Source organism: Antedon bifida, chromosome 2, assembly GCF_963402885.1.
Source record: "Antedon bifida chromosome 2, ecAntBifi1.1, whole genome shotgun sequence".
NCBI classification, from domain to species: Eukaryota; Metazoa; Echinodermata; class Crinoidea; order Comatulida; family Antedonidae; genus Antedon; species Antedon bifida.
Window position 1 is genome coordinate 33,006,247 of NC_136227.1, and position 23,089 is coordinate 33,029,335.

At 33.0% G+C, this 23,089-nt stretch overlaps 1 protein-coding gene and 2 pseudogenes across 1 annotated transcript in view; 2 read left to right on the forward strand and 1 right to left on the reverse strand.

Annotated features, from left to right (window-relative positions):
- Positions 1-7,730, reverse strand: part of LOC144834630 (uncharacterized) — a 29,768-nt gene extending 22,038 nt beyond the window's left edge. Inside the window, exon 1 of the mRNA XM_078689511.1 lies at positions 5,904-7,730. Within this exon, the coding sequence (XP_078545637.1) occupies positions 6,183-7,730 (1,548 nt within the window). The 3' untranslated portion in view covers positions 5,904-6,182. The remainder of the gene's footprint in view (positions 1-5,903) is intronic.
- LOC144835634 (lymphocyte-specific helicase-like) lies at positions 208-3,127 on the forward strand (annotated as a pseudogene).
- LOC144835635 (lymphoid-specific helicase-like) overlaps positions 3,036-23,089 on the forward strand; it is a 49,802-nt pseudogene continuing 29,748 nt past the window's right edge.

The window sequence follows — 23,089 nt, forward strand, 5'->3', positions numbered from 1 at the left end:
CTGGTATGACGATCGGGCCAAACGCTGAAGACGATCGGGACCATCTTTTCTGGGCCCGATCGTCCGTGGTCCCGATCGTCCGTGGTCCCGATCGTCTGTTCCCCCTTGAAGATTACAGCTGCTACACATATACCTCCAAAACGAACATGTAGACCTACTCTACATACATATACCTCCATGTACAGAGACAGAACTACTGTCGTCTAGATGGCTGTTGACAGGTAAGCACCCATGGATACAGAGTAAAGAAACAACTATGTTTTTGCCAATTTGTAAATGTAAATTATAGTGAATGTACAATTAAGAATGGCCAGTTGATATAGACATTTCACATCCTGATTTTAGCAGCAACTAGGCCTACTGCTGTATTATTATGTTTTTTTTTGTTTTTTTTTAAATGAGTGCAAGAATGTTCTTACTGATAGACAACATGTAAGTATTCAAGAATACGACAGATTAAAGGTAAAGAGAAAACTTAATTCAGTTGGCAAATGTGTTAATTTTTACACGTCCAAGTAATAATAATTATCTTTAATAGAATATATCAGTTGGACTTGTAACAGGCCACAGACCATGTTTTGTTTTTTGTTTTTTTTTCATAATTAAATAGCAGCCAAGAATCATGTTAATTTGTTTTTCAATGATTAAAAATTAGTGGAAGAAAGTTGCGTTATTATCTTTGTCAGATTAGTAATTTCAGCAATGATCCTGATTATTTCATCTTTCTGATTTCAACAAGAGCTGGTGAGTTAGGCATCAACTTGACAACAGCTGACACAGTCATTATATATGACAGTGATTGGGTAAGTTAAACAAATAACTACTACATTTTCTTATAGCCTGATCAATAATCTGCCATACAATTTACACACAGAGTGTCATGTAAAGAAGTATTTGTGCTGAGTGAAGTTGAGCCTAACCTAAATTGATTCTACCCAGCTTATATTTCACATACCAACTTAAGTCTGTTCATAACCTTGTCTTACCTACCACTTTCACTGTTTGGAAACCACCATCATGTTTATAGAAATATCTCAACATGTTTGTAATGAATTTATAGCAGTACAACTTAGCCTCCAACTTTATACAAGCTATTAATATAATAAGGTGGTAAGATAAATTGTTTGATTTGTATTCAACTATGTTTATTTTAGAGAACTGAAGACGTACCAATCTGCCAACAGACTTCTACTTACTGGTACCCCACTTCAAAACAACCTGTCTTGAGTTGTGGTCTATGCTAAACTTCTTACTACCAAAAGTGTTTGATAATCTACAAACGTAAGTTTTAATTGTTATCAATTTGGATCCGGTCCTGCTCCAGTTGAGGTTCGCAACAGATTGTGCGTCGTACAGCATTAGTGACTTTTTGTTTTCATGACGTGTCATGCAGCTACACGCATATCGAGGAAAAAGAACATGGCACATGGTGCGTCGTGAAAACAAAACAAAATGCGACATGATTTTTATTTTCCCGAGCAGGTGTGAAAGGCAAACATGTCAATCACTGCCCACCAAACAATTTCCCTCTGTATAAGAACAAAACTGATGTGGATGTCAATTTTCTTTATTTTATTTTTCAGGTTTGAATCCTGGTTTGATTTTAATTCATTTTCAAGTCACGAAGATGAAGAAGCCATTGTAGCTAAGGAGAGAGAACAACATGTTATATCCATGATGCACCAGGTACTGCCAACAAATCAGTTAACAGTTTCTTAGATCGAAAACGAAGGGAACGGTAATTGCTCCATCTATCAGACCGAACGTTAAATCGACCAATTATAGTCCCGATGAGATTGGAACAGATTATACTGGGCATGCACAGATTAATGTTGATATTAAAACTGTTTGTATCTTATAGATCATTTATATTATGACGCTTAAAGACAGATGCTGAACTGACAATACCTCCAAAGAAAGAGATCATTGTAAATGCACCAATGATGAGTATTCAACAAGAATTCTACGCATCAACTCTAGACAGGTCAATTATTGATAAGGTCAAACCTAAGGTAAGAACAGTGCGTGCCATGGCTCTGTTATAATCAACCTAGCTGCCTACAAGCCAGAGTATCTAGGGTTAGTTAACATGAAATTAGAAACACCTGCTAAAATAAATGAGTCGAGATTCTGTAGCTAAAAAATTGCAGTAAGAATTAGCCAATGATTGGTTGATAACTAAAAGTTAAAAAATCGAGTGCCACACTTTCTATAGTTTGTTTAGGTGCCTTAGGTTATTAAGTTCCAAACTATTGAAGTGTATATAAAAAGAATGTTGTTGTCACTCATCTTGGTGTCCTTTTGTTCCACAGAAAAAAGAAGAGGTAACATTGACCCCAAAAGGTCGACCCAAGAGAGGATGCTCTAGAAGCGACTGCACCTGGTGAGAGGGTGTCCCTGTCCACCTCCACCACTACCAACATCCATGAGTACATTACTTTATGCCCCTTTTATTATTTATTTCAGAGAACCAACTGCACCTGGTGTGACCCCATCAAATACAGAATCAGTAGTTAATATTAAGCTTCAAAACATTGTAATGCAACTAAGAAAATGCTGTAACCATCCTTACCTACTGGAGTATCCACTTGATCCGGTCACGCAACAGTTCAATGTTGACGAGGATCTTGTCAAGTCATGCGGAAAGCTTTTAGTGTTGGAGAGAATGTTACCTAACTAAAGAAGCGTGGGCACAAGGTATCAATCTTAAATATTCATGTTAGTTTAAAAGAATGTAATAAGTTAATGAAATTGGCAATTGGTACCGGATTATTTTATAAAAACATCTGAATTATATGTCTGTTTGTCTGTAGGTCCTGATCTTTTCCCAGATGACCTCAATGTCTGATATGTTTGTCTGTAGGTTCTCATCTTTTCCCAGATGACCCAGATGACCTCCATGTCTGATCTGTTTGTCTATAGGTCCTTATCTTTTCCCAGATGACCTCCATGTTTGATCTGTTTGTCTGTTTGTCTGTAGGTCCTCATCTTTTCCCAGATGACCTCAATGCTTGACATACTTGAAGATTACTGCCACTTAAGAAACCACAACTACTGTCGTCTAGATGGCAGCATGGCTTTTGCTGAGAGACAACAACAGGTATATGGTGAAGATGAAGAAATTTAGAATTATTTGGAAGAACTTGTAAATATAAATGATACTGAATTAAGTTGATACACTCATTCTGATTTTAGCAACTACTGCTGTATTATGTTAATTAGTATTATGAATGTTTTTACTGAGAAAAAATAGAAAATGTGTTTGTCTTAATTTTTACCAAATGTCCACCTAATGCTAATTATCTTTAATATCAGTTGGTTGTAGCAGTTTTTTGTTTGTTTGTCTCAATTATTCAAAATTAGTGGAAGAAAGTTGTGTTATTATCTTTCTCAGACTAGTAATTTTAGCAATGGTCCTGATTATTTCATCTTTCTGCTTTCAACAAGAGCTGGTGGGTTAGGCATCAACTTGACATCAGCTGACACAGTCATTATATAATATGACAGTGATTGGGTAGGCATCAACTTGACAACAGCTGACACAGTCATTATATATGACAGTGATTGGGTAAGTTAAATAAATAATTACTACATTTTATTACAGCGTGATCAATAATCTGACATACGATTTACACACAGAGTGCAATATACTTTTTAGCTGCGCACTTTTTGCACTCAAGTGCATGATAGTGAAAAAATAAAGAGCGCACTAGTGACTCATTTCAGCGCGTCTGATTGGCTACATCCTTGAACCCATGTTATAATAATTAGTCACAAGCTTGTGGTGTAATCTTTGTTTTAGTGTAGTGACTTTCAATACATTGTAAAGTAGCATTTATAGTTATATTATAGAATCCACAGTCAGATCTACAAGCCCAAGATAGATGCCACAGAATTGGTCAAGAAAAGCCAGTGATTGTGTACAGGTTAGTGACCATTAACACCATTGGCCAGAAGATAGTGGAGAGAGCAGCTGCAAAGAGAAAGCTGGAGAAGATGGTCATTCATCAAGGTCAATTTTGTCTTTCACACCTCCTTAAAAACCCTCCTGAACAATAAACGCCCGGGGCGTTTATTCAAATGAATGCGTTAAATTAATCATATTGTTTTATAGACTTCTACAGTAGTATGCAAACTTCTAGGCATTGATTGTTCTCATTCATTTAAAAAATTCATTATCTTGTTTTTTTTAGGTAAATTCAAAGGCAGTAAAACTATGGTGAGAGACTCAAAAGCTGTGATGGATCCCATGGAACTACTAAAAGTGTTACGCTCCACTGATCACTCTGCAATTATCAAAAACTGTGAAGAACAAGTCATCAGCGACGCAGATCTTGAGCTCCTATTGGATCGCAGCGACCTTGTGTTTAAGGTTCTGGAATCCTGCGATGAGAATGTCATGGAGTTAAAGATCTCAGTACTGGGTTCACATACTGTATACCCAATATTGCACAAATTGAAATCTGTGATCGTTAATGGTATTTATGACATTTATTTCTATGCAAGTAGTTACTGTTGTTTTCGGCACAGCACAGTGTTCAGGTTTAAAATATTGTTAACACCAAGTGTTATTACAAGACAGCACAGTGTTCAGGTTTAAAATATTGTTAACACCAAATGTTATTACAAGTCAGCACAGTGTTCAGGTTTAAACTATTGTTAACACCAAGTGTTATTACAAGTCAGCACAGTGTTCAGGTTTAAACTATTGTTAACACCAAGTGTTATTACAAGTCAGCACAGTGTTCAGGTTTAAACTATTGTTAACACCAAGTGTTATTACAAGTCAGCACAGTGTTCAGGTTTAAACTATTGTTAACACCAAATGTTATTACAACATAAAGAAAATCAAAGACTGTATACAAATATATCTGAACATTAAGTAGAACTTTTAATTATTCCAATCTATATATTTTCACCCTTAAATTTATTTTATACATAATTATATTTCACTATTTCTACATCATAACATAAAAAATAAGTCTACATCAAAAAATATATTTAAAAACAAGAACATGAAACTAATCATTGATATCAAACTATATTATATAATGTCTTCATTGTTTGATTTTTGTCATTTTTAGTTTTAAAAATTCTACTACAACTTTGTTCTGTTGTTGTTACTGTGCCAAAGACATCTCATAATGTGTTTATTTGTTAATTTAATTTCTAATTACGTTTTCATTTAATAAAACTGCTTTTGATAACTAATTACGTTTCATCATTATGTTAATGTTATGTTTTGTAGTTTCAAGTTGTACCACTTTACTTTTAGTATTGGATGGTTAAAACCATCCAACCTAATTATAAAAAGTGAAATTACATTTATGATTTAATATTATTTTGACACATAATATCATCACATAATTACTTTAAAACACGCACAACCAATTCTATACAATATATCAAGTAAAAAACATTGCATTATTATAAAAGAATCATTTTCATTAAACATGGCAGCACAGCTTATAAAGATTATAATGAATAAGAAACAAACATTCTTGTTTATCTGCATTCTACAGCTGTTAATAATTATTACTTCCGTTGCTAGTGTGCCGCGTGCGGAAGTACGCGCGCGCGCTCCGTCGATGAAGGTAAGTATGTCAAAATAAAATGTTTAAAAACATTTTATGTTTTAGATTATCATATTGATTTAATCTACTATACGATTTATATATAAAAGGTCGTTTTTATATTGTATACACATTTAATGTTAGAAATGCAATTATTTGCGATATTAAAAATTGACACCAGCTTGCTGCGAGATTTAAAAATGTGTCTGTTATATAGTAGAAGTAACATACGTTATCAGTGAAAACTAACGAGGATCAAATCTAATATTTCTTATTGAACACTTTTCAGACACGTGACGAATGTCGTCAGCTGATAGATTGCAATACCACATGACAAGCCACTCCAGCTTAGGACACATAATGAGTAATGAAGACAATGTATTAACATCAATGTTGTGAAGTTTACTATCATAGATATCGAGACGACGTAATGCTAATTGAACTTGTTTGAGAGAACATTCTGATACAAAGTCACTAAATACATCACGTGATAGATTCCCAATCCCAACAAAGTCACATTTATCTTCAATGCCTAAAATGTGTGCAATAACTCTTCCCTTTCCCTCCAATGCCATCTTACTACAAAAGACATTGACACTATCAATATCATTATTGCATACAATACAAATGCATAATTAGACGTATGAAATGCCCATCACATTGTACACCTGGACTAATGTGATCAATAAACATTCTTATGGAGGCAGATATATCATCCAAATGATTATTAATTTCTAAATCTGTGCTTGCCATGTGACTAATTAATTCATTAACCACAGCATCTTTATGTTCTTTTTTAACAAAGTTTAAATATCTCAACAGATAGCGATATTTTGACAAACGATTTTTAACCCAGTGCTTGAGGAAACCGCCAGCTTTATCACCAAGGAAACCAATTGCAAACTCTCTCGCTCTGTGTAAATGCCTAATCTCTCGTATCACCTTCCACTCATCATCATCCAATGGTGTAAGTAATGTTCGTACATCTGAGCACTCATTATCCATACCTTCACTTTCACATAATTTGCACAGGTAAAATCCCACCAATGACTCTACTATCAACTTGTGAGGAGGCATATAAATGTTATCAAAATTCGATTTTAAATTCGGTGCGTCTTCGTAAACAAATCCAAGTTTCACGGAAATATCAACCAAATCTTTAGTGGTATGTTTAGCATTCAAATCTTTCATGTTTATTGAAAGTTGATTTACTTTCAAGCTATCATACATACATTTTCCTAGCAATATCATAGCATTTACGTATTTTGCTGGTGTGTCTTCAAATTTAGAAAGCTTTGCGAATTGTTTTTGTTTGTTGAACTGATTTAAAATATTACGAAATATTTCTTTAAAGAGTTCAGCTTTATCTGTAGGAAGGCTTTGACTGTCTTGCCATAGCAAACAGATTGAAAAAAGCAGCATGGGATTTTTGCACATTGAATATACGTCTTCATGTTTACGTGTTCGCGAAGACCACCCATCGTCTATGAACATATCTAATTCCTTTCTAAGGGACTTTCCCAATTCTGGTTTTTCAAAATACTCAAAATGTTTGTCAATATACTTTCCTATGCTCTCGTCATTAAATCCCTTAACCCTTACATGTACGTCACTCTCTTTTACGAATTCATCTATGCTTTCTGATCGTGAAGTAAGTATCACGGTACTTTCTTCTAGGTTGTTGTTTTTGAACAGACTAATTACGCTTGGATTATTAAATCTCAATTCGTCTAACCCATCTAGTAGCAGTACAACTTTATCGTCATGTTTGTTTATGAATTTCTTAATCAACCGTGGATCATCTGGGAGATCTGTTTTTAAATTAAAATCTTCCATATCCAGTTGCTTTACAATGAGATCGGAAATTTTATCATCTTTGTCTAAATCCCGTACACTTAAAAGAAATACAATTTTACCTTTAAATGTTTTAATCGATTGAGTAGCCGTAGCCCAGTTGTATGATAAATGCCTTAATAAGGTAGTTTTACCTATCCCACCCTCCCCATCTATAAGAGCTCTACATCCAGGTGTGGAGCTGATAACATCTACCACTTCTGTTAATGTTGTTGGTTTGCAGCCTTCATTCTTTTTAGCTTCTTTCAGTAGTTCCAAATCGGTGAACATCTGTGAAATGTCAACATTGTATCTATCACGCATTGTTGCTGGTGTAAATCTACTGGCCTGGCCGCACAATTTCTTTTGTCTTTGAAGCAGATATTCTTCAATCTTGTCTAGATGCGAAGAAAAATGGCAAAAACAATATTTAGTAAAATAAATTTATTTAATTTAATAAGGGCCTTGCAATTTCTAGTACTGTAATACAATAAGTAGTACTGGAGCCGCGCCGAAGTAGTAAACAAAGTAAATAATATAGAGGGCGACAAACATAATTTATTATCAATCAGAAAGAAAATTCGGTTAAACGACTGGTGGTCTCGTAGCAATCCACCGCTTAAACCTCCAGCTGTCCATAGCAACTACATTAGCTATGAGGCAATTTTGTTACTCCAATAACTACAGTAGATGGTGTTTTGTTTGTGTTTTTTTATTTACTACATAAGATGTTGATGTTTCAATATTAGTAGCTAGCTGGAGGTTTTTAAAGCTGATTTTTCACTGTTCACGACATTAGCGTTGTAACACGCATATATTCATTTTTTTGTAGGTGAAATAAAAAATGAGTTGTACAGTAGTAAAACAAATTAAATATTTTGTAGGCATCTCAGTACAACTTTTGTTTTTAATACGAAAGCAATAACAAATAACAGAAATAGAAAATGCGTTCAAAGTGATAGTTTTTACATTTAATTTTAATAGGAAACGTTAAAATTGTAAATAAATTTGCTTTTATTCAAAATTGAAATATTGCACCCGTGTACGAATTAATTTAATTAAAAACCTTGCCATTTATCCTAAATTAAAATTAGCTGGTAATTATCGTGGAGCTGCTGTTGTAAACACACGTTTGGAATATTAAATGTAATTGATTTTACATATTCTATTAACTTTGGTCTTTCGTGCATGAAACGAGTTAAATGATACACGACCCAGGGTGTGACATTTTGTTTGTTTTTTTTTTAAAATACCATGCATGTATGTTATTAGGTTAAAAGGCTATTTGTTGTGCAAGATGTTTATGATTGAAATTTTATGCCAAATGGCATATACCATTGTGCATTTATAGGCCTTAATAAATGCTGTATCCATGATGAAAATCAAAAGGATTATAGAGGGCGGCGTACATAATATATTATTAATCAGAACAAAACTTTAAACAATGTTATATATTTGACGGGGAATTACTATTTTTGAATCTGATTACAAAATCTCATTAAATGTTTTATGAAGACAATTTATTTTCAAATTAATTATGATTTTATAATGAGCAAGACGATGTGATTGTATTAATCATTCAATCTTTTATCTCGGAATCTCTGGTCCATAGAAAGTAAAATTACATATAAATGAATTAAAAAATAAAAATTATTACTACTCATCTCATGTTTTTAATGCTTTAAGATTGTTTGATTGTTACAGAAATGTAGTATGGTTTAAAAACCAACAAAAGAGTGTCTTAGATTATGGTCTTGTGACCTTTAATATTTACGAAAAAATTAATGAATTTTTAATCGATGACAATTGTCTGTACCACTTGGGTAGCGACCACAATGTAATTATTATTGACCTAAAACATGAATATAACAAGAAGAATGATACGGTTCATATTGATAGTAAACAAACTTACTGGAATATAAACCGAGATCAAAATTGGGAACCATTTCAGCAAGCTATTAAAACTAAATTTGTAAATTGGAATCCTTCAAATTTAAATGCAGATGAAGCATGGAGTCAGTGGAAAGATAATATCATATCCACTGCTGAATGTTGCTTTGGTTACAGATCAAAATCTAAAAAACACAAACCATGGTTTGATAAAGAAATTGAAGGGTTAATTTTGGAAAGACGAAACGCCTGTCAAGCGCACCGCCATTATTCCAAGAACAAAGATAATATTGACTTCGATAAAGATAGGTGTAATACATTATGGAACCATTATCAGCTTAAACGCAAAGAATGCAAATTAATAATAAATCAGAAAATTATGCTTAATCGAATAAATAAATGTACAAAGCTTGCTGAAAAGGGTGGCGCCCAATGTAGTGATTTTTGGTCGATGTTAAAAGGTAAACAGAAAAACAACAAAGCAAACTCTATTATTATTCCTAACACACAGAATGTAACGTCTGATAGGGAAACGATGAAATCATCAATAGCCGAATATTATAAGAACCTAGGTAAAACCAATTTAATATCAAATGATGATCATTTATCCATGTATTTAGAAGAGGATGATAATCCAGACTGTAACTGGGATAATGATAATAACCTAGATGAACTTAATCTCACTTTCGATGACGTTGCCAATGCAATCAAACATTGCAAAAACAACAAAAGTCCTGGCTTAGATACGATAACAAATGAAATGTTAAAAAATGGAGGTCATGCTCTTACAAATTCATTGTTTAATCTATTTAAGAGGTTATGTGAACTTAAAACTATCCCAAATGATTGGAACATGGGTACTATAATTCCGCTCTTAAAAAAAGGTGATCCTAGAGATCTAAACAACTACAGGGGTATAACGCTTAACTCATGTGTTGCTAAAGTTTATAACCGTATCATCTCCCAAACAGTGTCAAACTTCATCGAAGAATTCAACCTCTTGAGCGAAGTTCAGGGTGGTTTTAGAGCAGAAAGAAGATGTGAAGATCACATCTTCACACTTAAGAGCATTATAAGTGCAAGACAATCAGAAGGGAAAAAAACATTTCTCGCTTTTTTGGATTTTAAGAAAGCATTTGACACTGTTTGGAGAGATGGACTTTTTTCAGCTGTTAAGAGAATAGGTATTAGGGGTAATATGCTAGAAATTATTAAGAATCTTTATATGAATGTAAAAGGTAAAGTTAGGTTTGGTGATATTGAAACTGACTTTTTTAACATTGAAGAAGGTGTAAAACAAGGGTGTTCACTATCCCCAATTTTATTTTCCATCTTCATAAATGAACTTAGAACAATGATACGTACCAAAGACCTTGGAGTAAACATATTTGATGTTAGAATTGGAGCTCTCTTTTGGGCTGACGATGTAGTGTTAATCGGTGATGACGAAAGAGAATTGAACCTTCTTCTCCAAACAGCAAGTGAATTTTCCAGAAAGTGGAAGCTTGCTTTTAATTTTAACAAATCCAATGTCCTCATCACCGGACAACGGACAAACAAATATAAAAAGTGGAAATTAGGAAACCACTACATTACGGAAACTAATTCTTATAAATATCTTGGGATCTACATCTCTAACGTTAACACCGATTCACAACATGTTGAGGAAGTCCTAATGAAAGGTAATAGGATAATTGCATACATAAAATCTATAATTTACAACCAAGATGATTTTAATAGAGTGTATTTTGGTGATTTGCTTTGGAGAGTGATTGGCCTGCCCACTATCAATTATGGATGCTCCGTTTGGTTAAGTGGAGGGAAATCTGAAAAAATAGAAAACCTTCAGTATCAAATGGCAAGGATAATTCTAAAAGCACCTAGAAATACAGCTAAAGAAGCTCTCTATGGTGACCTAGGATGGTACTCACTTGCCACTATACATAACAACTTTAGAATAAAATATTTCCAACGGTTGAAGAAAGATGATGATAGGTGGCCACGTCTACTCTTCAAAGCAATCATGCAAAATCAAAATAACCTGAAATGGAAGTGGCTAAGCCATATTCGATGCCTACTTTCAAAATACGATTTGTGTAATTATTTTAATATAGATCCATCAGTTGACCTTTCGTTAAATTTTATGCCAGTAAATTGCAATAATGATGATCGAGAATGGTTCGAAAGAGCCCAAAAGAAATCAACATTAAACAATTATTTAATGTATAAAGATAAACCATCATTCGAAAAATACTTGGATGACAAAATTGACTTTAAAGGATTAAATTTAAAATTTAAAGCTAGGTCTAACTGTTTGGATCTTGAAGGAAGAAAGATTGGTTGGCACGAGAATTTCAATGGTTGTTGTAAATTATGTATTAATGGGTCAATTGAAAATATTAAACATTTCCTTTTAGAATGTCCTGGATTAAATAATATTAGGTATAAGGTGTTTGATGAAATTAAAAATTCTTTATATGAAAACAATCTACAAGAGTACTGGGACATATTTACAAATTGTTCTGCTGACCTAAAACTTCACTATTTACTTGATGATTTATTTTCTGAGAATGCCACACTTGGTTCAATTTTTGACAAGTTTTGTAAGATTTATTTAAAAGACTCTTGGAAAAAACGAACTGAAATTTTAAATAACCCTGCAAATAATGTTTAAATTGTTTTTTTTTTGTTTTTAACTGTATATTAATTGCTTTTAATTTGTACTTTGTTAGTGAGACTAGATCTCTTTTTTCTTTTTAATTTTGTTTTGGATGCACCGTTAGGTATTGTCTAACGTGTGCCACTGTTACTCAAGTGAATCCATTAAATTGTATTGTATTGTATTGAGGCCAAGTATTCACTTTAAAATTTTCCCATGTATATTATTGTTGTTTATTTTTTCGCCAGTATCAGAAACTTTAATCACACACTTTATGGTTAATGAAGTTATTGTTGCAACTTTCGGTTTTTCATTGAATTGTAGTACAGGCGGAATTATAGAGGGCGGCAAACACAATTTTTAATCCATCGGAACTAATAAAACGTCCTCTGAAAATCTAACTTTTAAGTATACTACTATTTTATTTTAATTCAGTAAACAAACTTTGTAATGCGGATTAGAATTAAGCTTATTGGATCTCAAAGAATAATAATATGTGTAATATGAGTCTTACTTATTATGATGTTAACAACATTTCGTTTTTAAAACGACGAAGCTTCCTAATTATTATATCAGGATTTGAATCAAACATCAAAGAGGATTTTGTTTAAATATTATTATTATTCTGAAAGCAACAAACCTGTTTCTGATTTACCGTCTGTTCGCATTCCTTGTTCTTCATTACTACTGGTTGCAACGTCTTGCTCTGTTTAAATAATAGAATAATAATAAGAACAAAAAATGAAAAGACAATTATTCTACCTAATAAAAATCTACCGATTGGGAGCAAAATGATACGGTACATTTTTAGTAACTAACCTGTTTCTGATTTAACCTTTTAATATTGTGTACTGTATATGTAAATCAAACCCGTTTTATAATAATATTATAACTAATAACTTCGTTTATTATAGTTAAATACACATTTCAAAATTACGTAATTAATTAGGTTCTATTTAAATCAATTCAACCAATGCATCATATCTACAGTTCGGAAATATGGACCATTACTAAGCGTCTAGAAAAAAGGCTGAGAGTATTACAGAAAGGGCAATGGAAAGAGTACTAATAGGTGTCACAAAGAAAGATAAAGTGTCAAATACAAATCTCAGATTTAGATCAGGAGTTCAGGACATAATAAGCAGCATAAAATCAAAGAAATGGAGGTGGGCAGGACATTTGGCCAGGAGATGTGACAACAGATGGACAGTCAGACTGACAAATTGGACTCCAAGAACCTACAAAAGAGGCAGAGGGAGGGATAAACTAACAACACATGGTCACGGTGGCATTGCATGGCAAAGAGTAGTTAGAGACAGAAGTAAATGGTCAATTGGTGAAGAGGTCGTCCGATCCTGCAGTGGAAAGAAATAGGTTAAGAAGAAGAAGAAATTAAATCAAATGATCTCAAGTAAGTGTATTATGCATAATAATGTGGCGATCTACCTTTTAGAAAACTTTGTGCATGTTGGTTTAAAAGCTTTGCAAAAGTGTCACGGTCGTCTTGTGATTTCAAGCGTCCGGCTTTCTCAATGTGATATACAACATCCCATATGTTGTTATAGTTGTGGTCACTCAGTGTGTAGAAACCAATAACCTTCATCAAATCGTCGTTGTCAGTGTTAGTTAGCACATTAAACATTGCTCTGCGATATGCTGTTAATCCTACACCTGCTGTATCGCTACTTTGGATAGTGTTCTTATATTTGTCTATGCGTTTTGTTGCTGAGGCCATCATGGTTACTTCAGCAATGTCCGACAACAGCTTAACATCAGTTTTGGAAATACATCCACGGTCAGTAAGTTGATTAAATAAAACTAGGGCTGATTTTTCATCAAGAGTTCCAATGGGTATAATACCAAATAGAAGCATTCTCAGCCATCGCATCTTTACACCAGAATAGTGTTCACTGAGTTCACTCAGAAATGTTTGGAATTCTACAACATTTTCATCCATTTTGAATCTGTAAAGAATAATAATAAATTTAATTTTGTCGAATTTTACTTTCTTACTGATTTTAGCAACTTCGATAGAAATGTTTTTTTTTTTCTACCGTTTTAAAAATACTTTTTGAATTGTACACATTTTCAGAATATTATTAATAAGCATAATAGACCATTATTTTGATTGTATTATAGAAATAATGCTCTCATTTTATGTTTTATTCAGTTGGACCAAAAATGTCAAAAGTCATTGATTTCACACAGTTCATTATACCAGTACATTTGTTTTTCATAGGCGTACGTTACTTACCATATACCTAGCAGCATCGTCTTGAGTTTTAAATATGAAATAGAACGAATATAAAAACATTCATTACCGTATTTGTTATAGAACATCGAAATAGATTCTTGTCATTGCCACTGTCATTCAGTCGGAGAGCCGCGTTGGGAAATATGACCGTTATCGCTGAATTTTCGACTTCGCATGACGTCATAAATTTTAGAAGCCCTCTCTCGGCACAGAAGCATCAACGTTTCGCGCGAAAACATTAGCATAAAGTATACGTCATTTAATAGCTGTTTAATAAACATTAGTAGGCGAAAAATTAACCATATATGGTAAGATCAGTTCCTTATATGTTTAAGATGTCGCAGGTCACCTAATTTTCTGAATAATTTGTTGGATTTGTTGTCAGCGACAATTTCTTTCCAAAGTTCGTGTGCGTCCGTCAAAACTGAAGTTTTCTAACAGGTGTTTGTTTACAAATTTTCCATTAGTGGGATTTGCATCCCATACAGTGAATTACCAAAAAACCGACGTATATGGATAGAGTAAGTATCAATAGTCTGTTTTACGTTAAAATTGGCTTGAAACCCTATTTAAGCTTCCTATAGCGAACATTTTAAAAAAGGTCCTCATGTCATATATTTTTACGTCTCGCGGCACTAGTTCCGTCGTGTGTGGTCCATGGTGTGTTGATTGTGGTTGTTGTAGGTGAGTATATGCACGACCTGGTGGATCGTTGTCGTATTATATCGGCCTAGGCCTAGTAACATGTTCTGTTAATAATTTAAATACTTTAGTTACAATTTAGTATTATTAAAGTATCGTTACAATCCTACTCTATATTGAAGATGCATTGGGAAGTTTTAAAAAGATAATTAAGCAAATCGCAGCCTGATACAGGTATAGGCCTACCTATTCTATAGTTAAATATTTATTTATAGTAAAATTATTGACAACTGAGGGGTACAATTTATTTATAATATTAATAATTATTACAATAAACAGACATAATGAAATTTTGTATTTGCTGCTTTTTCATGGTAGGCCTATATCTGAAAATGTTTTCAGGTTGTTGAATACTGTATAACGATGCAATGTTTTGTTCATATCATAGTGACAATTATTTAAATAGTTTCATTCATTACATTTCAGCTATTCATTTTCATTTTAGGTTTTTTGTTGGTATCAAGACTCGACGATTTTCTGTCTCGTTCTTCAATATGAGGTTGGACGGTGGAAGCTGTAATGGTTTTGTCGATTTCAATATCATTGCTGCAGCTGATAGTTTTTCATTTTATTCGCTAATAATAATATAACATATACATTCATACGCATTCAAGTTTTAGAAGCGTTTCAGATCAGTCAATGATAAGATATAAATTAAGTTGCAATTGATTGATTGATTTACTTTATCAACCAGAGTCACACAGATACATACAATATAAACATATAAAACAATCATAAAATCATTACAACCGTAAGACTCACGTAAGTTAATATGATATAGGCCTAGCTAGTTTGTTATGTTTGATGAACAAGGTGCTATTTAAATAAAAGCAAGTTTTTATATACAGTAGTAGTATTTACTATTTATATCAGTATTGTTTGAAAGATATTTGTATTAAAAACTGCTTTTTCACATTCTGTATACGTAAAAAAAAAATTGGTTGCTTGTGTGAAATGCAAGTTGTATCTAATAAAGTAATATTTATATACAAGTGTGACATTTACTGCCAGATACTGAAATACTGAGTACCAACCAATCACTGTAACAATACTCAAGTAAATGATGGACTTATATTTTTATATCTTGGTTTCAGCTGGGCCCATAATTATCTTTTTTAAAAACATGACCATATAAAAATACACGTTTGAGTCTCTGAAACAAACATGCCCGATTTTATAAAACATTCCCCATATTATATAAATTGAAAATGGGTTATTTTTTTTTTGTTTTTCCATTTATTGTTTTTTTAACAGTTTTTTATTTGTTCTGGGCCTAGTTTCTCCTTCAGGCTTCTTCTTGCTTGGTATATGAGCAGAGCTGGGATAGACCTACCACCAGCCTAGACTATAGAATACCCAGCTAATATTATTAACACTCACTAGGGTAGGCCTACCTATCTAATATTAGTATTATATCAGAATTACTCAGCCTAGCTAGGCCTAGAAAATACTATTTTTAGGCCTAGCTAGGCTAGAAATCAAGTAAGTAATTATAGTAGGTAGCCTTTCCTAGCTCAGAAACCAAATAGAACAATAATTGGGGAGCAAATTGAAATCTTAGGCCTATGACGTAATACGCCTGCATGAAAACTGTATTGAACACAGACACGATTCGGTCCGGGACGATTCGTACCAGCTTCGTAAAACGTAAACAAAGTTTCAAAATGGCGATTTTTCGATCGAAACAGAACAGAAATGTAGTAGGTTTGGTTTGATTAGTGGGAGTTGCATCCCAAGAAAGCTTAAAATTAGATTTTTATTTTAATAGATAGCTTAATAGTTTATCTTGAAAGGATTTTAAATTCGCTTTGAAACCTTATCTAGAAAATATGAAATTTAATGATTTTTTACCATCATTTAAAAAAAAATTAAAGTAAAAAAGTTTATACATAAAATAATGATATTTCTTGAAACAAAAAATCTGTGGAATTTAGATCACAGTTTTTATCATTATTTACGCTTGTAGTTCAACTATTGAAATACGTTTATTGATTTCATTTAATATCAAAATTATACCATTTTCTAAGTGTACTAAAATAGCAAAAATGCCAACATTTTCCACGAAGCGCGCCCTCACAATGAATGAAATCAGTGATGCGTTACCAACGCGGCTTTCTCCGACTGATTGTTGTGATCTCGTTGTGAAGGAGCGATCGCGTGGTGCGCGTCACAGAACAGACGGTGCTGTATTGGATATACGCGAAAAATGAAAAAAAAAGTACTTTTTCACGATCGTTAAATAGTACGTACCAGAGCCATATATATATATGGCTCTGGTACGTACTATTTCACGCCATGTGATACAATCGTCCAATCAAATGACATGAATGTATGTAGGTGTTATATAAAATTGCGTAGGAATCAAAATAATATTCAAGAGTGAAAACACAATAAAAAAAAGTAGATGGTTTGATTGATTACAACTATTACGCTATGCTCGCTTATGCACAGTATTATAGGTATATTATATCAAGGTATCTCCAAAACAAATACAATTAAAGGCACACACTACTACAGAAATCACAATTTAATTCCTTTGATCAGGTTCGGTAATCAGCCGAGGATTATGATCAGGTTCGGCAATCACCCGAGGATTATGATCAGGTTCGGTAATCACCCGAGGATTATGATCAGGAGATTGAATGTTAGCCTTGTATAGGACCGTACTTAAATATAAAAAACATACATAAGTATTATAATTATCTTATAATATGATATATTGTTTGTTGTGATGGCATTCTTTTGTTACTCAGAGAAACTCGCTGTTTGTTGACGATTAGTGTGTGGCACACAGAATAGTACGTTCAGTGATATTAGACATTACCACAACCCACACTCTACTTCAAATAACCATGGAAGCATAACCATCACAACTATGCCTTATATTCTCATATTATTGTTCCGAACTATATTAATGAAATATTGTAAACTTACAAATTGGCTTAAGACTAGACTGTAACTGGATCTCGTATTTGGACTATCAATATACCGATACAGTAAAATGTGACGATTTGTAGCAGCAACTGCGCCACTCCCTTTGACGTCAACTACTGTGTAATTATTATTCATAATCCACGTATATGTATGCTATATTGACTTTGGTCGTGACGTCACAAAAGCTATTCCACGGTCCAACGGTCTTTCTGTTGAAACACAATGTACACGAATATATCGTCGTCGTACGAAGTCTATAATTATTCCATTCAAAAATCCCTAGAAAGTATTTTTAGAAAATTACCTAGACTCTTTTTGAATAATATTTAAAAACTGCAGATTATTTTAGTATGTATTATATTTATGGTATCTTTTATTTGCGAAAGCATTAAAATACAGTGGCATCCAAAAGCTGAAATAAAGTATATTTTACAAATTACAATTAAAGATTAGTAAACACACAGCAATACAATTACATGGTACTTACTAAAACTAAAACTTGTAATATTAAATTAAGGGCAGCTTGTGATTGCAGATAATACTACTTTTTCTGATATGCATTGTACCCACACACACTTATACAAATGTGTAAATTGCAAAAGAACTATCAATATTCATTTCAATATTCCAATATTCATTTCGTAGCAACAATAATGCGCGCCACTCTCTTTGAGGTCAACTTTAATATCACGATCACATGTCGCTATTGACTTTGGTCGTGATGTCACAAAAGCTGTTCCACAGTCTGGCGCAGGTCTTTCTGTATACTTATTCACTCAAACTATTTTAGAAAAATACTTACAATTTCCTTCTGAAATGATATGGTTTTATCGAATATCGATTTAAATAATATCAATACCTATAATAATAGACTTTTTGAAAAAAGTTGGTGCCTATCGTTGAGTTTATTAAAACAGTCTTTTTTTTGTTATCACATACTAAAATTGGGTTGGTTACTGATTTTGGGGTTGGTTCTTCCATGTTCGGCTTTGTTTTCGCCGCCGAGTTAAATATACATATAAGGATTTTGTGTGAGTTCAATGATGAGCGACATGAAATGAACAAACAACAACGGTTTCAAGTCCTATTTCATGAGTAGGCCGTAGAAGCTGATGCCACAATAAAATAAGAATTATAGGTTCTTGATTTTAATATTTTATCAAAAAGTACCGACTTCCTTTGTGCATTCATGCGTGATGTTTCAATAATCACTAAAAAAAAACACATGATTTGTTAGTTCAAACTTCGTATTAAACAGTTTACCATATTTAATGATTTATGTTTTTTTTTTTGTACACATGTACGGAACAAATTTTATTTATTTGACCTAATATAAAGTCATTATAAAGTCATAAGGAGTGACGACGAGATTGCGAAGTAAAGAGTGGCTGCACTGAGTGACGTCGTCACATTAGGTTTTTTAGAAACTTCAGTAAATGAAGGACCTTTAAACACATGATTTGTAGCAGTTGTACAGTGTATTATTTTGATATTAACGTTTTTATTGAAGTCAAATATGATCTATGATTGTAATCTGTATCATAGTCTACATTGTATTCGCTGTGTAATCGTAATTGAGTTGTTTTTCTTCTCGTTATACGTCACAATGGGTTCTTGTTACTAGCACGCTATAAGGAAGTTATCAAAACGATCTCCCTTCCGATCTCTTTCCTTATAAATCCAAACTGGCAGAATGTTGTCTTTTTGGTGAAGGAAATAAAACTAATATTTAAAAGAAAAATGAAATAAATTCCAAGATCAGAACTTCAGATTATTATTACATCACGCATAGAGGCCTATCATAACATAAGGAAGTTAAGCACAATATTGTCTTATAGCCATCTTGTTTATAATAGATAACATTTCTCAACTTAATTGTTTTCTGATGTACTTGTTTACAACAGTGTTTATAAGAATAAATGTGCAATAAAATATTCTATTTATCAATATTTTCCTAAAGCTCTGTCCACACTATCAAACTAGTTTGACAAAAAATTGTGATGTGCCCAAATATGGTAGTGATATGACATCATCGTGTCCATATATGGGCACATCACATTTGTTGTCACATACAATTTGATAGTGTAGACAGAGCTTAAGAAGCAGAGCATTACAAACTACTGAGGATCAATGATCATGTTTCATGTCTGAATCCACCTCTTTGTTTACCTCACAATTGTTTTTGCAAATAACGTTACACAGTATCGATGGAATAGAAAAAAGAACCAAACATCTATCCCATTAGTTTACAATGTCTTATTCTGACGTCATTACTATTCCCGTAAGCGGTATTGACGTAACGTTTTGCTTCCCCACAGTGTTGTCTGCCTCTAAGCGAGGTACAAATTGTTTCCTATACATTAGAAAGGCATTCTGTAACAGACTTAGTATTTTGCGGCATGCATACCCTGAACCTTTAAGTAGAACATTTATTTTGCTGTCGCTTCATTTTTCAAACTTGGGGCAATTCATTCAGCATTCGAAGAATGGGAAAAAATGAAAATAAAGACATATATAATAATATTACTCATGCATCATAAAGGCCAATTTACACAGAAGGTAACGATACTGAAAATATAGAATCTATGCTATTCCGTATGACCGTTTACACACAACGCGGAGCGGACGGACGGTTTCCGCTCATGATAGATACAGATTCTACGTGGGACAAGCTACGCGGTATTCCACTCAGGATAGATACTGACTCTACGTGGGACAAGCTACGCGGTATTCCGCTCAGGATAAATACAGATTCTACGTGGGACAAGCTACGCGGTATTCCGCTTACCGTCTGTGTTGGCCTTTATTGTTTTGTCAATACACATTACTCTTGTCGATTGGCGTGCCATACATTACCCATGTAGAGAATGCACGTTGGAGAAAATAGTAATCCAAGTTCTCAAGTTCACTTTTATGTTCTTAATTGAATATATACTATGTATGTATGAACATTAATGTTTCTCGTTATGAGTAGGGATTTAGACAACATTTATGGGAAAACGTTGATATTATAGTAAAGTGTATTTTCGGTAAAATGGTGAATTTAATCTAATATTTCGACTAAACACTATTACATGATGATGCACGCGCACATGTATCAATAATAGCAAAATTTGTGTTTCCACGAAAAAAGAATGTTTAAATAGAGGGCGTCGATCTTGAATAAGGCAGGTCAAAGCTTGCGTATACGTCCGTTTCCAGTGTAAACATGCAAAGCATTAAGATGAAACATCCACGCCTTAATGACTTAGATTTGAACATTAGTAGGCCTACAGAGCTTGATGATTTAGATTTTGACGAGATTGCGAAAGTATTAAAAGAGTGAGCACTGACGTCACATTAGGTTTTAAAAACTTCAATAATGGAGGACCTTTTAAACACATGCATTTGTGGAAGTTGTATAAACATTGTTTTAATTGTGTTAATTATAATAATATTAACGTTTTATTAAAGTCAAAATATTATATGAGATTTCAATCTGTATCATATTGTATTACTTCGCTGTGTAACCGTAATTGAGTTGTTTTTCTTCTCGTTATACGTCACAATGGGTTCTTGTTACCATCGCGATATGAGAAGTTATCAAAACCATCTCTTTTCCGATCTCTTTCTTTATAAACCAAAACCGGCAGAATGTTGTCTTTCTGGTGAAGGAAATAGATCTAATATTACCTATATTTGTCTATAAGAATCAATGTGCAATAATCATTAGGGTATTCTATTTATCAATATTTTCTAAGAAGCAAAACATACCGGGCCTGTAACTATGTTGAGGATCATGCGATGGTCATTGCCTTTTGGTTGTACTCGCGCACAGTGATAATGAATAGGATACGATTAAAATCAGTGAGAAGCTTACCACTGTACGCTACAATACCCATGTTGGTTGTACTCGCGCACAGTGATAATGAATAAGATACGATTAAAATCAGTGAGAAGCTTACCACTGTGCGCTACTATACCCATGTTGGTTGTACTTGCGCACAGTGTGATAATGAATAGGATACGATTAAAATCAGTGAGAAGCTTACCACTGTGTGTTACTATACCCATTTTGGTTGGACTCGCGCACACGGATTAATGAATAGGATACGAATAAAATCAGTGAGAAGTTAGCACTGTGCGCTAATTAATACCCATTTTGGTTTAATACTATAGCGAACAGTAAAATGAATATGTCTGAATGTCTTTACTCTACCTAAAACAATAGATTCCACACGAAAAATAACGCGAAATAATAACACGCGAAAACAAATAAAGTTACTACGTGAAAAAATTAATAATTATTATAGCAATTTTGTTTCTTCTCATGCCTATTGCTTTTGAATATCACAATACGTTTTATTTGGCATCTGATTTGACTCTCAATCCTCCCTAAACAAAATATTTACCTTTTAGTTCGTGTGTCATTTTTATTTTATTATGTTGCCGCATACAAAATGTTGTATTTTCGTTTAAATTAATTGAAGCTGAAGTTTTTCAAGATTTTTCAAGAGCATTTGTTTTTACAATATTGACAATATAACAATACTGAACATTGTGATTATGATTAAAACATTTTAAAGATAATTTATTAGGTTAATTAAATTGTTTATTAATGGTAACATGATTGTATCAACATGAGTATAGCATATTACTGTGCGTCACTCTTGGGTCATCATCAATATAGTTAAATTGTTTATTAATGGTAACATGATTGCATCAACATGAGTATAACATAATACTGTACGTCACTCTTGGGTCATCATCAATATAGTTAAATTGTTTATTAATGGTAACATGATTGCATCAACATGAGTATAACATATTACTGTACGTCACTCTTGGGTCATCATCAATATAGTTAAATTGTTTATTAATGGTAACATGATTGTATCAACATGAGTATAACATATTACTGTACGTCACTCTTGGGTCATCATCAATATAGTTAAATTGTTTATTAATGGTAACATGATTGTATCAACATGAGTATAACATATTACTGTGCGTCACTCTTGGGTCATCATCAATATAGTACCGTGCTACTGCATAATAATTTAATGATGAAAATATCGAAATTTGAACATTTGAAAATAAAATTTGGTCCTTTTTAAATTCTGTTCGATGTTACCATAAAAACTCGTGCATGTAGTGAATATAACGAAAACACACATGATCCTCGATTTAAATGTATAATATCAATATATATTTGACAAGAATGACATTTGTACATCAGTTAAACTCAGGAATTACAGTACCGTA